Raw genomic sequence first — 18,467 nt, 5'->3', positions numbered from 1 at the left:
TAACTTTGGACTCCTAGATAGTACTTTTCTCAAGTCATCCCCTTCCACTAAGGTCACAAATGATACAGACTTAACCAATTAACTAAAAAAACTGAGGAGTTGGTGGTGCGGAAAATTAAGCTCATATCTGTTTAGAATTTTAACATACCATTATGCTTTGTGGATGTTGACAGCTCACTTTGTGGTAGTTTTGACTTTGATACCCTACTTTTTCATACCTCCTAGAATAATCGTTTTCCTTGGTCATCCTTTTCACCAACATTGCCAATGCACGCTTTGTAGCAACTTTCACTCATCGATACGCTTCTCTTTGGACCCCCATGTAGCTTTTTTACTAGGTCACTCCTTGTAAGGTTTGAATCATAAACATTAGGTATTGATGGTGCAGATAATTAAACCCATATCTCTTTGTAATCGTAATAGAAACAATGGATCAAAGTTTATGGTAGTAGGTGGCAAAGGTTTTTCTCAAATCTTATCTAACCCCATTTAAATATGTGAGACCAAAAATCAATTTTTAGGGATCCTCATTTTGACGATGTCTTGGATTGTGGATGTGAAAATCTTCTTTGATAATTTCATTTTTGATATTTCATATGATTCTTTCCAGTAGGCTTTAGTCCTTTATTTGTTATAATTCCTATTTTTGTTATTGCTATTTGTGATTGCAAATAGCTTTTCTTTGCCAATTCTGAAAGCTGATAATGAACCGAAACTCATTGGGCCGATGATTCTATTTTTTGTTCGACATTGTCAAGATTCTCATTTGCAACTCAAATTAAAACCTAGTGTGTTCAATTAAGCCTTAGAAATGATTAACCAAGCTATAAAGAGAATCCATAAAGCATTTGAGGAATTTTGTATGTTACAAGAGCAGTGTTTGCAAGACCACACAACAAATTTTTTTATGTTAGCTCACCATTGAGGACTAGAGATGCATGTGTGATAGCTCTTGAGGCCCTCCAAACTTCATGTTGCACAAGATGCCATGTCTCTACGGTGTTCAAACTCTTAGCCTTTTCAATGGCGTCACCTATCCCAGGAAATGATTTTGATCCGTAATCGTCGTGCTTTGATGGTGCATAAATCTGTGAAATTTATGTCTCATATTAAAATTTTGTTCCATTTTAAATTAATTAATGAAAATGAAGGCAACACGGGAATTATAGTTTAAAAAAATTCTAGCATTAATTAAATCCTTGTCGGAAAAAAAATAACGAAAAAATGGAAAAATAAAATAAAAGAGCACAAACACAGAATTTCAGTTAAAAGAAACATACCAAATGCTTGTACCATGGCCTTCCAAGGAGCCCGTCTGGATCTGTAAATGCTCGCTCTGCCATCATTAGTCTATCGTTTAGCTCTCTAGTTTTTGAGGAATATTTTCTCCACATTGATGCCCAACCATAGCTTTCTTCTAATGCCTGAAGCATGATACTTCCATCGCTTTAAGTCGTATACTTAATAAACTATATATCATAAAGAGTGTAACATTCTACAAAATCAATCGATACCTTTCTTTGGTTATTTATTTTTGTGGCTGATTTCTTGAGCTCCTCAATAGACTTGTATAAGGGAGCGACGTTTATGCCCTTACTCAAAATCTCATCTTCTAATTCCATTGTGCTTTTCTGCATCCACCCCATTAATTGCAATTTCATCAAATGATGTAAGTTCATCTTGCATGTATGTTGCATGGTCACACAAGACAGCATGTTTTGTACATATGAGACACAACATAATGAAAGACTAATATAAACTGACTCGGCAAAAGCCACTTGCTTTTCACTAACTTGACGTGGCGTGTGCACAGAACCATAGATCTTCTTCCTTGTGTATCCCGAAGAGAAAGATCTATGGTTTTGTGCACAAGCCACATCAAGCAAGTGATTTTTACTGAATCAGTTTGTCGTGACTCATAATGAAATGCATCTTATGTTGCATAGTCACTTAGAATAGTCAGAGTTTTTACTTATATATGTTATGTAATTTTCTCTTTGACTAATGATAAACTGATGCGCTAAAATGTACGCGGTTGACGTGGTAAGTGCACAGAACTGTAGATCTTTTTCCTTGTGTATCCCGAAGAAAAAGATCTATGGAAACACTGATTTATATACATATAGTGCGTATAATAATAGCTGAAATTGTGATATTTGATTAGTTAATATTTGCTTCAGAGTCAGGATCCAGAACAGTGTCATGTTTCTATAGCATAGGATTGGTGTCTACGTGGCATGTTTTGGTAGGAGTTTAAGACACGTTGGGCTCCTAACCAAGCCGTTTTTCTATGTGGTACGCAGCCCAATGTGTTTGTTCTCTAATAAACATGTGCCATGTAGACACCGATCACAACTCATATTAATGAGATTGTTGGGATGCCCTATGTCCATGACATATCTGAACTCTTGAGGGCACTGTATATATATTTTTAAAATGGAGGGTCCTTGTTACAATTTACATGGAATGTTTATATAGGTTCGCATGCTCATACCTGAAGCTCATTTATATAGGAGAGATAATTGAAAGGCAAGAACTCCTCATCAGCAAGATGAAGAGCGACAAGTCCCCAAATGCTCGCCGCTGTTCAAGGAAAAAATAATTAGAAGACTTGCGTTTATTTCAACTAATTCAGAACCAAGAAGAAATGGGCTCTCAATCAAGTAATTCAAATCAAAGTCCTATGAGGCCCTTTTGTCGTTCTTCCAGTTTTCGAGATAGATATGTTCTACTAACATATTGAACCATTATCCCAATATGCCAATAAAGTATTAGATAAAGACAACCAAATAAAATACAAGAAATACCTGCTACATGCCTATGGAACGTTGGATCGCCAAATTTCTTCATCCAAATGAAGTCATCATACATTGAGTGGTAGACTGGGTATCCTGCAGTTTGTAAAATAACTCTTATAGTAAGCTAATAAATACACAAATATAGTGAGAGCCTATTTTCCATAGAAGCACCAAGACTTTAAAATTAATACTGAAAAAAAAAAAAAAAACTACATGAAGAACTTTCCAACCATCATACAAGGCAAAGTTAATGTGGATGGTGAAAACGAACCGAAGCCTAAGAGTAAAGAAATAAACAAATTCGACTTCTTTTGTGTTTCACTATTCTAATCTTGAATAATGCTGAAGTGACCTCAAGATTGTACCTCATATCGCACATCCTGACGTGAAAGTGTGTAGGAACCATAGATGCTTTTCTTCGAGAACGAGTCAAAAAGCATATATGGTTCCTACACACTTTCATGTCAGGATGTGCGATATGAGGTACAATCTTGAGGTCACTCCAGCACGACTCGATAATCTTTAAGATCATTTTATAAAAAAGTTATGGTTACATAGTAAACTCATGAAAAAATATTTTACTTCATATCTAAAATAAACAAATTCGGAGTTCTTTTGTGTTGTACCATCTAATTCCTTCTTGCGCCTATACATGTGGCTCACTAGGGGAGTATGCTTTTGTTTCTACAATTTTTTGTTTTGTTTGTTTGATTTTTTTTGGAAAAATGAAGGCGATTGCAACTAAAACCGTCATTTTAGTTACTAAAGATGAAATTAGGAGATTGAAAACTTTTGTACCAATTGTTCTAATAAACAATGTAGTAGATTTAAAATTTATCGAAACATGGATAGGAGCACAATTAATTACTAGTTTTACTTTAGATTTATGATCAAGGTGATTCAAAGATATATGCAATGCAGACCGATAGAACGGAAACATGATGTGACCAACACCATAAGAGCAAAGATACAGAACTAGCAATAACTGAAGACAGAATAGCCTCCTAACATAAGTATACTTCACGCAACCATTCTCAGTTAGCTTCCAATAGACATAATTGGTTTATCTTTCTTCTTACATGCAACATACATTGAATCAACCAAACATTTAATCAAAATAAGTGTGAAGGTCTAGACCATAATGATTTTTCTATGAACTAATGACAATCTTTCATCTATTAAAATTTTTAATATAACAATGAGAACTAATTAATAGCATAAATGAAAATTGCGAAAATAAGAGTACCTTTTCCGAAGGACATATCTACAGCTGGAATTCCAATGTGTTGAACAAAAGGTGAATAATCTGATCCTCCACCACCTAATCTCCCAATCTTTCACACCAAGAATGTTTGGTATCGTTAACGATTTCAACTTATTTAATACGCTACCAAGGTTCATTTTTTAAGTTAATCATTCGTGTGTATTTAGTTTATGTGAGCAAAATAAAAAGATGCAGGAGTTGAGTTAGTTGGTTATGTTCAGAACACAATCACCAAGTCGAAGTACGGATTTAAAACGGCAAGGAAAAAATTCGGAAAAAAGGGAAAAGGGTAAAAAAGGGATAAAATATAGAAAATATTTTAAAAATAATGAAAAAGGAAAATCTAATATAAATACATTAGATACTTATCTAAGTTTTCAATATATTTTTGAGTAAAAACTAAAAACGCACACTATGAATATCTATTACATGATAACATATTTCGACACATAATAATATATGCGATGATGCTAAAAAAAATTATAATCAACTGTCTTTCGAACAAAATAACACACAATTGAAAAATTAACAACCATAAGATCAAGACAGTATTAGTAAATCCACACTAAACTACATTAATGAATCACTGAATCCTATATTATGTATTATATCCCAACATTAAACAATATCCATGTACCAAAGCACAGACAACCATAAGGCCACAAAACTTAACCATGGTCCTAAAAATGTGTTAAAAAAACAACTTAAATTTTTTTTTTTTTGAAAAAAAAAAAAAATACAATCAAAATGTAAAAGCTTATTTTAATTGCAAGAGACAAAAAACTTATTTTAAACCAGCTTTTTTGGGGTAAAAAGGCCATTTTTTGTAACTATGAGTGAATTACAGTTTTACTTAAATCACTCAAATGTAGTCGCACTTTTAAATACTACTTACTATGGGGAAATCACTTGTACCAATCCATGACTCATATATAGTTTGAGAGGAATTATCAGGGTCTTGGACCTTCAAAAAGAGTAAAAAAAAATGTCGTTAAATTGGGTTAGAGAAAGAGAAACTTATAGCCTAGTAGAATGAACAACATCAAAAACAATATTAGCAACCAAAAGCAAACACTTGTATTCTTCAACTAATATACTGATAAATCAAGCGAAAGTGATCCCATAACCCCTTTTGAGAGACCTTTTGAGCAACTCGTTTGAGTAGTTCGTCAAGTTGAGGGGTCGCAGAGGCATGGAATCCTGCTCCAGCGACTGCACAATCTATGTTCAAATAAGCAACAACTCTAGATGCTAACATTTCCCTATTCTCTTCAACCCATTCAGTCGAACCTATCTGCAAAAATATTGTATTAGTTTTAGTTGCAACTGCACCACACGAGCCGACATTATAAATTTAATTAAGAATACAAATGTGATTTATGTATGTGTGTGTGTGGATGGCACAAAAGGGACAGAGTCTGCGAACGACATACCAAGCCATACTCCTCGGCATCCCAATTGCACAAAATAATGGTTCGTCTAGGCCTCCATCCTCTTTTTTGTAGCTTACCAAACCTCTCCGCAACCTAAATCAGCTGAAGAATTAATACAAGTGTTTCTAAGGTATTATTTTCCAACTACGAACGACACATTTACAAGCAAAAGAAGTTGTGGCACCCAAAATAATTAACCTCTAACAAAGCTGCGGTTCCACTGTTAGGATCGACTGCCCCGAATGTCCATGCATCACGATGATTACCAAGAATCACAAACCTGTCAGTAATCACCACACAATGTCTAGAGTTCATTAATACATAAATATAAGAATTAGGTATAATTTTTCGACTCTTTTGAAATCGAAGGAAGGATGCATCCACTTATATTGTTGTTAGTAAAATAAGCTCAATGCAGCAACTCAAGCTTAAAGAACCCATAAACACAAATTAGTATCCATAATACAAAACTATAGTTATAGCTATCAACATAAACATAAGAGCGGACTCCATGATCCTGATTAATGATTTGTTGATTGACCCTATCAAGTAGTTTTTGAATTACTCATCATGAATGATTTAGAACTGATGTTATTAAGGTTTCAAAGATACCTATCAGGCTCTTCCACTCCTTCAATTACAGCAATAACATTTTGGATTGTGTTTATAACATTACTCCCCTGAAAATCAATCAAAGAAACCAATTCAGCGAAAACAAAGAATTTAAAATTAAAGCTAATGATTAGAACCATTTTCAGTCCAACCGTTACTATGAAAAAGTTGTTTAAATGTTGTGCAAAGAAATTTTATTTTTTAAAGGGTTTCTTAGGCATCATGGACCCTTATCCTTCAAATTTAAAGGGTTTCTCAGGCATCATTTCTTCATTTATTTAAAGGAGTAATTTTCATCGGAAAATCCTTGTTTCTATCTCCCATAATTTCATTACTTTGTCAAATTGATTTATTAATATTTTTATAATTGGAGAAGCATGAATAGATTCAGAAAATCTATCACAAGAATTCAGATTTGATCCATTGTAAACTGGAACCAATTTTACCAGTAACCCATTATTGATCGTGTTTAATGTGTTAGGGGTAAATATTAGTTTAAAACAATAGTACATTTGCCTTGGATTGATCTTCTCAATTTCTACTCTCTTTATTTCCAATTTCTCCATTGGATTGCACTTTTTTTTCACAATTAATCAAACAATCTTCTTAACCCTAAGAGGTTGGCCTAATGGCAAGTTGAGCCTTGATAAGCTTCTCGGGAAGGGTAGGTCAAGTGTTCGAAACCCCACAAAGCATTGAAATCCTTGGGACCACCCCCCAAGGTCCAATTGACCCTTGATTCAACCAACTGCACGTACGATTTTCCGAGGGGCAATGCGTGTGACCGTGCGATTAGTCTCCACCCACGATAAGAAAAATAGAAAAAAACAAACAAACGAACTATCTTCTTAATGTTATAGGGGACATCCATGTGGTGGTGGGCACTATTTTTTTATTTTTTATTTTTATATCGTGGATATCCCCACCCTTCGAGTGGGACTTATCCCACGGTCACACACACCGCCCCCTCAGAAAGTCCTACGTGCAACAAGTTAAGTCGAGGGTTGACCTACTCTTCCTGAGGAACTTATCAAGGTTCGGCTTGCCACCAGGCCAACCCCTTGGGGTTAGTAGTGGACACCAATATACACACAACTAGGAGATGACTTCTATAGGGCGGGAGTGAAACTTAAGAGATTAGAAGTCAGTGTTGCACTGATATGTACAACAACCAATCTAATCTAATATAAAAGAAATTGAGGACCTAATGAGACCAACAGCAGTTTTGTTGAGTATCTTCTATGATTTTTATTGAAGGTGTAGATATCTTCGTGATCACTTTATTAACATTGAACATTTATAGTCATCCTAATTCGCCAAAATAAATATAACTAAAATGCACAATTGCACATTAACAAAAATAAATAAATAAATGCCAAATGAACCAAATTTTAGTTGAATTTTGAGTTTTTAAGTACTTTACTTACAATGTATGTGAGATTAAGAACCCCAGGACCTGGGCCAACCCTATAAACAGGAGAGCCGTCGCTGCCCTGCCAATCATCATTTGCCACTTGTCCACCAATCGATCTCATGATGACCTCACCATCAGCCCACGATATAGGCAACGACGGTATCATCGGAACATCCCCTCCCCGATCAACCTCAATCTCCGACAACCTTTCGCAATCACCGGAACTTGCCCATCCTGGTGTAGTTGGATCACCGGCCCCAGTATACACAGACCCCACCTGGACCCCACTAGGTGGCATCCACCTGTCCTCAGGAAACCACTTCTCCCCACCATAATCCTTCCTATCTGTATACACCACAACACCTACTGCCCCTGCCTCATACCCATTCCGTACAATATCCCCTCTGTATATTTTCCCGTACCGCGCCAAAACAACCGTACCCGACACGGACACACCCATCTCTTTCAACGTTTCGTAATCCTCGACACGTCCGTAATTCACGTACGTGACGTGTCCAACTGCCGTACCCGACCTTGCGTAGGCATGGAAAGTGGGGAGTACTTCGTCTGCCACATCAGCGTACGGATCACCGGAATAAATCTGTTGATTAAGATCAAAGTTGATTGGTGGGTCTGATTGGAGTGGGCGTGTGAGTGTTAAGGTACGTGAGACTGGGTACGTGAGGGACACGTGGTAGGATACGATACGGGAAGAGAGGAAGAAAGAAGAGAAGGTGGAGAGGACGTAAGCGGCTGCATCGGCGTTGGCTTGAGAGCCGGCTACGTGGGGTCTACGTGTGAGGGTGTGGAGGTGGTTTGATATGGTGTAGTTGGATGTATAAGAATTGGATATGAAGAGGGAGTGATAGGTTGACTTTGGAGTTGGAGTGATGGTGAAGAGGAGGATTGAGAGACACGTGGCAATGAGTAGAGTGTTGATGATGGTGGGTTTGAAGTACAGTAGTGAAATTGACTTCTTGCTTGATTGAAGAGAAGACATGGTTATGGTGAATACTTGCAGTGGGGTTCGCAGGTTTTGGGAAGAATGGCTTTGGATTTCTCGGGAAGAAAACAAAGACAAAGTTTGCAGTGTCTTAGGTAGAGATTCAGTCAGGTGTCCCGTTTCTAACCAAGGTCAGGTGGCATCCCATTTTATGCCACGTGACATTTTTTTTTTGGCCCACTAACCGATGGAAAGAATTTAACAATTAGATCTATTCTCTGAAAAAAGAATTTAAATCCAACGATTAGAAATCATTCTTAAGATAATGCTATAATCATTGCATGCACATCATCAATCATACTAATCTTTTCTGTGTTGGTTCAACTAGGCTGGCAACAAATCAGTTCATTACCGGATCAATAACATTTATATACTGATCTGAATTTTTTTAAATATGTATCTGATTCAAACAAATCAATGAATATGTGAATCGAATCCGATCCGCTTCATTTCATCTTTAATCTGAAACCGTTCCAATCTGAACACATGTCTTATTTTCAAATGATCAATGCTTAAAAAATATAAAATCATATAAAATTTTAAAATTTTCATCTACAAATATAGAGGGAAATCAAAAAGACTAAAATGTGTTTACATAAAATTAAGAATAATAATAAAAATATTAAAATATGTTCGAATCAAATTTTTTCAGAGTGGACTGGGATAGATTCGAAATTATTTCGAATCTAAGATTCTAATCCTATTTTTTATGTTTTTTCGAACCGACTCAGACATCAGGCATATTTCGGATCATTGCCAGTCCTAAGTTCACAGAGGGATGGATCACATATCCATACTACTAGTGGATCCCCAAATGTGTCACATGGCATAAAAATGGGGTGCGTAGAGGCCAAGCCCCCTCCAAAAAGATGGAGGTTTTGAGTTAAAACCCCTCGTCAACCACTCACAACAAGTGTGGTATTGAATGTACCCTAGGGTTTTGGATGAGGTATGGTGTTTAAGAGGTTAGTTGCCTCACCATTGCTAATCGGGCCTATGGGAAAGACATCCCGTCATCTAAAAATAAATAGGTGGTCCTTCAACCATGCGACCCAAATCCAAAATTAATGGATCACATCGTTGTTAGATTGGAATTTATCCAAAATCTATCCAATAAATTATCAAATTGAATCATTTTCGAATTAGATATTTATTGGAACTCAAATCTTTTATCTGATTCCCAAATTAATGGATCAGGACAAAAATAATTTTTAGGTTTTATCCATTTCATTTGACAATTCCTATTTTTTCTATTTATAATGTGACATCCAAATCTCTTATTGGAAGGAAAGAAAAAGTTTTAGATATTTCTAGGCACAAGGGATGGATCATGGATGTTATCAAGAGGGTACAGTTGCATCTTATCTTGAAGTTATCAACTAATTATATAATTAGCAAAGCTTTTTGGTTTTTTTTTTAATAATGAAAATGGTGTCAGACATTAGCACCATTGATGTGTCTCTAGCCATTGGAGGGTACCATTGAGGAATTTTAACACATGGTTATATCTTCATATTTAATATGTTTTGGTACTATTTTTAAGCTTACTTTATCAAGTTTGTTACTTTAACAAACCTGACCTTATGAATCATCCTACTATGACTAATTTAGTAAGATTTCAAATCTTACAAAGGGTCTTTGGACCAACATGGATAATCAAATTAGCAATCCAACAACACAGGCTTCTCGGTTTCATGGAAAAACTTAGAATCAAAAGAACAAATTCAAAAAATAAAATCTTTATGAGCTTCATCGTAGGTGTTGAAAATTGATGGCTACCAAACTCCCAAATTTAAACTCAAAACAATGGTGAAAATTAACTTTTGTTTTTCAATTTTTTTTAAAGTTCTTAGAATTTTGTACTTTATAACCTTATGATATCAGATCATGTTTTTGGATGCGACAAATTGATGTGGTTAGAATCCACTCGAATGTATGTTAAGTAACAAATTAACTGTATAAATTTAAATTTTATGATGTGGATCCCACTGCACGGTTTGCTCGGTAACAAACTTGATAAAATGAGGTTTAGTGAGTAACAAACTTCATAAAATAAGGTTTGCTTGGAGTTGTCAAAATTCCAAGGGAGTTTTTATAATAAAAATGCAATAGTTGGGTTTGTCAAGTAAATCTCTCTTCTTTATTTGTGGGTATATATGTTTTGACCTTCAATAATCTGATCATCTTCATTAATACCACTTTTTGATGAAGTTTAACCATATCATCCTCAAAATACAATTTCACCCTTTTAGTTAGGAGTGCAATTGGGTTTGATTCAAATCGAGAACTGAACCAAATCGATAGCTTTAGGGTGGTTTGATTCGATTTAGAACAAATTGTGCTCTAGTTCCGGATTACAAAAATAGAGAATCGATCAATTTGGTTCGACTCTCAGATCAAGCTTATTTATAACCGAATCCAATCTGAGAAATGAACTCTTATGAAATAAATAAATATATATGTATATAATAATTATTATGAATTATTTTAGGAGTTAAGACATAGATTAATGATCTTTTATGAATCTTTAATTTGTCATTCACAATATATAAAAAATTGTCAAAAATGATTGAAACTATAGTTGAAATACCTATGTATGTGAAGAAGATGAAAAAGAGGTAGTTTAATTATTCCAAAAATATTATAACTTGAGGAGGTTGAGAGACCATTAAGAAAAGAAAGTTTTACTAAATATGGACTATCAAATAACCCGTCCAAAATCAAGGACTAATTAGAAAGAAATCATTCCACTATGGTCTTTTAAGTAATTTTTTCAATTAAATAAATCAATAGATCATATGGGTACTTGATAGGTTATATAAATAATTAATCACACTATTGACAAGTGGTCCATAAAAATATTTAGATAATGGAAGAATCACCAATTGAAAGTGAAGCTTTTTTAGGTTGGACCCATTAAAAATTAGGCCCCACTCTATTAAATGCATGCCATAGTGCTATTGGAGGGAGAGCAGGGAGCTAGGGGCCCTCCAACCAAATACCTTAGATTTCCTAAATCTAAATGTTAAAAAAAATTATAACCTTTAATTTAGTAGGAAAAGTATGCATTGTTTTTAAGGCCATTTGACCTAGGGTTGTCAACGGATAGATATCCGATCGAATATAGCTATATCCGAATTCGAATCCGAAAAATAATAATACTATCCGAATTCGAATTTGAATCCGATCGGATATCCCTAACAAACATTCGAATTCGAATTCGAAAACTATATCGGATATCTGATAATATCTAATTCGATAAAAAATCGAATAAAAGTCCGTCTTCCTCGATCTGTTGGAGTTCACACAGTCGAAACCCAAATTTCATCGGAAACTTCGACTGGTTCAGATGAGAGAGAGAGAGAGAGAGAGAGAGAGAGAGAGAGAGAGAATGTACCTGGATGCTTGCCGACCGGAGAAGACGTGTTGCAGTTCGCACAGTCGAAACCCTCATTTCTTCGAAAAATCACTCCTATGGTTCAGATCGGAGAGAGAGAGAGAGATGGTTGCCGGCGGAGAGGACGATGGTTACAGGCTTAAAGCAATCGAAACCATCGAAACCACGATTTCGTCTGGTTCTCACTCGTCTGTTCTTCATGCTTGAAGGTATGAAGAAGATAAAGTTTAAAAAAAAATTTGGTTGTATTACACGAATATATAAGATGATATATACACATATATATAAGTTTTATTGTAAAACATAAATACAATATATGTATATTCTTATCGGAGCGGATATTATCGAATCGGATATCGCAATATCCGAATTCGTATCCGAAACTCATTCGAATGTTAAACTGACATCCGAATCCGATATCCGATATCCGAAAATTTCGGATAATATCCGATTTTTTGAATTCAAATTCGAATTCGAATTCGGATTTCGACTATCCATTGACACCCCTAATTTGACCCTTATCACGCCTCTTAATATTTTAATGCCATTAAAGAGATCAAGAAGAACATAGGTCAAGCAATCCCATTATACAAATCCAAAAAAATTCAACATTTTTAACATGTAATCCTCTCTCCCGACTGTAAATAATACACTTGGAGAATCTTCTTTCTCTCTCTACAGCAGTGGGAGTGTTTTCTCTTTAACATTTCTTCACTTTCAATCGTATTCTATAACTCGTGACAACACACGGGAGAAACGTTTTCTCGCATCTTCTTCATGGCAATCTCAAACTTAAGCAAATTTCAGAGCTTTCTCTCAAAAGCCCAAACTTTAGATTCTTCTCTCACAACCCTTTACTTGGTTTTAATTAAACCACCTTCTCATTGCTTTTCACTCACTATATGTGGGTCTCTCTAGTTTAACCTCCCTTTTTTTCTTCCTTGAAGATTACCCATCTTTGTTTCAGTTTGTTCGGTCCATTTTAATTATTTTTCTCATTCTTTGAAGTGGGTGGGTGATTTGGAGACTGGATCTCCTCTTTTTTCTTCAGGAGAAAGATGGGGATGCAATTAGTTCTTCTGGTGCTTAAACTATGTATCCTTGTAGTTTCTTCGGTTGGTCATGGATCTACAGGTATGAGGTTTTAGTTTTTGATGTTTTTAGTTGGTTATAGATTGAATTCGAGTTTACCCATTTGATAATTTGATATATTCCTCATTGGATTTGATGATCTTTGTGTTTGTAAACTAATTCGAGGATATGGATTGGTTTGATAATCATTTATAAGTTTGAATTAGTAACGGGTGTTAATTTATTTGGGGTTTAGTTTTTGGTGTTTTTGTTTGGTTATAGATTGAATTCGAGTTGACCCATTTCATAATTTGATATATTCCTTATTGGATTTGATGATCCTTGCGTTTTTAGACTAATTCGAAGATATGGTTTGGTTCGATAATCATTTATAAGTTTGAATTAGTAATGGGTGTTAATTTATTTGGGTTTAGTTTTTGATGTTTTTATTTGGTAATAGATAGAATTCAAGTTAACCCATTTGATTATTTGATACATTCCTTATTGGATTTGATGATCTTTGTGTTTTTAGACTAATTCGAGAATACGGGTCGGTTCGATAATCATTTATAAGTTCGAATAAGTAATGGGTCCTAATTTATTTGGGGTTTAGTGTTTTTTTTGTTTTTTGTTATTGATTGAATTCGAGTTGACCCATTTGATAATTTGATATATTTCTTACTGGATTTGATGATCTTTGTGTTTTTAGACTGATTCGAGGATATGGGTCGGTTCGATAACGATTTATAAGTTTGAATTGGTAATGGGTGTTAGTTTATTTGGGGTTTAGTTTTTTATTTTTTTATTTGGTAATAGATCGAATAAGAGTTGACCCATTTGATGATTTGACATATTCCTTTTAGAATTTGGTGATCTTTGAGTTTTTAAACTAATTTGAGGATATGGGTCAGTTTGATTTCTATAAGTTTGAATTAGTAATGGGTGATAATTTATTTGGGTTTTAGTCTTTGATGTTTTTATTTGGTAATAGATTGAATAAGAGTTGATCCATTTGATAATTTGATATATTCCTTGTAGGATTTGATGATCTTTGTGTTTTAGACAAACTCGAGGTTATGGGTGATTCGATAAGCATTTATAAGTTTATCAAGTTTGAATTAGTAATGGGTGTTACTTGATTTTTTCCAATCTATTGAAAAAAATTCATCGATTCAATTGATATGAGCTTGGCTGGAAACTCAGTTGGTTTAAAAGGGCTGATCTGAACTTAACCACAAGAAAGAAAAATCAAGAAGAGCAATCCATTGCTTTAGGGGTTGGAAATAGGATTCCTGATTCAGGGTGTATAGATACTCTAGTAGCTCATTTCCTAGTAATCTTCCTCTGTTTGTTGGGGCCATTGTAAGGGGAGATTGTTTTTTTTTTTTTGAGACCATTGTTGGTTCAGAATAATTTATTAGCTTTATCCAAGTAACAAGAAGAATAGGTGGAGCCCCTGCAATCATTTCTATTTAGCATGATCGATGGGTAGGTCGGTAGTGGTAGTAGTGTTCTCGGAGGTAGTACTTCACTTTCATTGGTACAATATATCTTCTGTTTCTTCCAACGAAGAGCATTGGTTGCAGGTATGTTATATCCTGGGGAGACAAGTTTGATATCTTGATTGTAATTTCCTAGATTTCCATATCACCCCCATTGGTGATTGCAGTCTTCCCAATAATCACTGTTTTATTTGATCGGTGATAAATATCAAATACTAGAGTTTGCGTCATCCTCTTTGGGGTTAAGGGGGTAATAGAGGAAACAGAATAAAGTTATGGGGGTATTGTTGGAAAAGGGGTAGAAGAGATAAGAGAATAAAGTTGGAGGGATATTATTGGAAAGGGAGTAGAAGAGAAAATGGATTAAATTAAGAGTTGCAATCCGGATTGATGTCATGTTCCTATAGCAACATATAGTGTCTATGTGGCACGTTTTGGTTGGAGATCAAACACATTGGGCCACGTGCTTTATAGAAAACGGTTTTGTTGGAAGCCCAATGAATTTTAAACTCCTGTCAAAACGAAATAGACATAATCCATAACTATAATCTCTATAAAGCTCCTTCCATGGTAACTTTCTTAATTTTACTCTCTCTTGATTTGTAATTATTGGCTTAAATATCTTGAATGAAGGTCCCATGAGTACTGTTCACTTGCAGTGGGCTGGAACCCCATTGAAACTCTACTTGGGATAATTTATAGTGAAACCCTTTCCTTACTGAGCCTCATCCACCGTAATAGAGACATCGAAATGCATAAAACAAGACCTCGAGATTTGTTATAAATCTTGAGGACTTTTTTTATGAATCTCTAGGTCTTTTTTGACGGTGTATGAAGCTTAATAAGGCCTTTTTTACCCCACTATGTTAGTAGACTAGTCAGACTCAAATTTATGTAGGGGAGAATATAAAATTTTGGGTTTTGGATTGAGAAACCTACAATTATAAATTAAGGGTCGTAATATATCATTCTCAAATAGTGAAAACTCTCTCATCCATGTATGTAGGCTTATATCATCATATACATCACTAGATCTAGGAAACCATGCTTAGTAATATGTTATAGGTTAATCATCAAGTTGAAATGTTTTCACAAACCACTAAGATTGAAATTGAGTGATGGCCACATAAGTTTTGATTCTCGAAATTAGCCCTCTAATCAACGTAGACACCGAGGCTGCCATGCAAAATATAATATCAATGGACCACATCCCACTTGCATCCTAGACAAACAAACAATGGAAAAAATTAAGGAGAATTACTACATAAATACTGAGGATATAATCAGAATTTGATAAGGACAACCCAATTTAAAACATGACTTGTACTATAAGTTGATTTAATTAATTCTAACTTAAATTATCACATTTTGAAGTCAAAATAAGAGAATCTTTGTTAGTATAATCTCTCATTATAATTTGTTTCTTATGAACTAGAGCTATATATGTATTTCCAAGTCAATGGATGGATAATCTTTTAAAGAAAACCAAGACAATGGCTCAGCCTCCAAGGGTTAGTACTTATCCATCTAAGTATAAGAATTTGATCAACTTGTTAATAATCTAATGCGATTTTGAATCTTAAGTATGGTAAGAATGAACCTATAGAGAAGTTTGGTTGTGGTAGTACGACATCGAGGGGTGGATCGCTAGCCAATGAGACACAAACCATATTATTTTTGAACATCTTCGTATCATATCATGAGGACCCGTCTTATAATTATAGGTGGTGTCCCTGTAGATCGATCTCCACGAACTGCCCTTTCAATATCGCATTAGGAAAGAACAAAAAAAATGGTTCAATTAACTAAAGATTAATGTTAATTTTTTTGAAAGATTACTCTCCTTTGATATTTCTTTCTCATTGAGTAAAAGAATGCCAACCATTAATTAAGGTGGTTTTGATCATTTAATTTGAGTTTTATTCAACTATATATTAATCATTGAACCATTCATATAGTTTGAATTTTTGAAAAAAACAAACAATTTAATTGTTGTATTTGTTCTCTTGTATGCTTTTGGAAGTCAATGCCGAAGAAATGTTTGTTTCCAATCAAAAATTGCAAATTGTCTATAAATATATTAACTTACTTATAAAAATGTTCTTGTATTTTATTTCTTTTAAATTGGAGAGAAAAAAATAAGATGAGTTTTCTTTCCCTCCAAAAGTGGAGAGAAGATGAGAGAAACGAAGGGAAACCCTTTTAAAATATTTTATAATTCTAACTCTGTCCTAAATCATTTTTACAATATTTTAAAACTTCAAAGTTGTCCCAAATTCTCTCCTGTCAATACAAACATGGTGGAAAAAAATTGAGTTTCTCTTCTCTCCACTTCTCTCAATCCAAACATAACTTAAGGTCTTGCTTAGTATGCAACAAACATCTTAAGTTGTAAATGTTTTGCACTGCGAATTTATTGTTGTTTGATGACCCCTAAGAATCTCTTGCAAAATCATTTCTTTTGTGCATGGTTGATTTTTGTAATGTAAATTTTTTTTTTCAAATGTTTTAGGGTAAATTACACTTTCACCCCTAAGATTTGACATAATTTCATGTTAATCCACTAATGTTTCAACAATCGCACTTACCTCTCCTATGGTAGTCAAATGGGTACACTACCCCCTCTTCTGTCCATTTGTTGTTGGTCAAACTGTTAAAAAATAAATTTTACATTTTATAAAAACCATTTTGCTCTTTAATAAAATATTTCTTTTTTATAAACAAAAATATTCTTCTGGAAAAATAGGTTTACTTGTGAATGCTAAGACGGATACACTTTTTATAATAAAAACATAATATTTTTTTAATAAAAAAGGTAAAACTAGTGAGAGGGTAAAATATTAAAATAACACCTAAACTTGAAGACCTTGTGAAAGGGGAGGTAAGTGCAATGGTAAAAATATTAGGGTGTCAAAATGAAATTGTGCCAAGTCACAAGGGGTCAAAGTGTAATTTATCCTATGTTTTAACTTTTAACTTAGTCAGCCTCTTGCCGGATTCTTGCCAAAAAAAAAAAAAAAAAATCCATCTTGTTTTTGAGGTTTTAAGTTGATGGGGATAGAATCAGGAGTTAGGAGATGTTAAAATAAAATTAGAGAGATTCTATTAACACACCAACTTTTACTTATAACACACCAATCTATACGAACGTCGAAATGAACAAGGATTGGTGCATTATAAGTAAATGTTGGTGTGCTAATAGAACCTCTCTTATAATATTTACCTGAGAAATTGAGAATGAATCCATCTTGTTTTTTTGGTATTAAGTTGGTGGAAATGGAATATGGAGGTTGTAGATGTTAAAATAAAAATAGAGAGATTCTATTAACACACCAATTCATATGAATGCATCAACATTGAAACTAACAAGGATTGGTCCGTTATAAGTATAAGTTGGAGAAATTGAAGATGAATCTATCTTTTTTTTCAGGTTCTAAGTTGATGGAGATAGAATATGGAGGTTGGAGATGATAGAATAAAAATAGAGAGATTCTATTAACACACCAATCGTTACGAATGCATCAACATTGAAATTAATAAGGGTTGGTGCGTTATAAGTAAACATTGGTGTCCTTAATAGAACATCTCTAAAAAAATTTACCTGAGAAATTGAAGATGATCAAGGATTTTTGGCAATAGGTTCAAGTAGTATATCACTATGTCTAAATTACCCAAAACTCCAATGTAATTATCACAATCATCATTAGAGCAATTCCAATGCAGGAACCATCCAACTCTCCATCCCCCTCAGCTGGTATTTTGGAAAGTCAAATTTAGATGAGCTTTTGAAGATGATGTTGAGGGTAGGTTCAAAATTGGGACACAAACCCGATAAATTAATTGAAACCGCCAGTGTGAGGTTCCAAAATGTTGCGACACTCATCCTTGGTGGTAGGGCTGCAACTTGGGCAGGCTAATCTAATCTCAACCCGGGCTCAATCCGATTGATGGGCAAGCCTAGGTTGGGTTATAT

The 18,467-nt window shown here is 34.4% G+C and overlaps 1 protein-coding gene across 1 annotated transcript; it reads right to left on the bottom strand.

Annotated features, from left to right (window-relative positions):
• Positions 1-812: 812 nt before the first annotated feature.
• LOC147388561 (Peptidase M28 family protein) lies at positions 813-8,607 on the bottom strand. The gene is made up of 12 exons (XM_086419311.1): positions 7,535-8,607; positions 6,108-6,175; positions 5,694-5,775; positions 5,496-5,588; positions 5,204-5,356; positions 4,958-5,026; positions 4,045-4,132; positions 2,808-2,891; positions 2,495-2,583; positions 1,515-1,631; positions 1,281-1,424; positions 813-1,088 (listed from the first exon to the last, which is right to left on the bottom strand). The coding sequence occupies exons 1-12, from the start codon at positions 8,519-8,521 to the stop codon at positions 906-908; spliced, it is 2,157 nt and encodes a 718-aa protein (XP_086275437.1). The 5' UTR covers positions 8,522-8,607; the 3' UTR covers positions 813-905.
• Positions 8,608-18,467: the final 9,860 nt, after the last annotated feature.

Source organism: Akebia trifoliata, chromosome 12 (assembly GCF_017979445.1).
Source record: "Akebia trifoliata isolate Shusen 1 chromosome 12, ASM1797944v1, whole genome shotgun sequence".
Taxonomy (NCBI): Eukaryota; Viridiplantae; Streptophyta; class Magnoliopsida; order Ranunculales; family Lardizabalaceae; genus Akebia; species Akebia trifoliata.
Note: the sequence above shows the minus strand (reverse complement) of the source record. Positions and strands in the feature narration are given on the sequence as shown.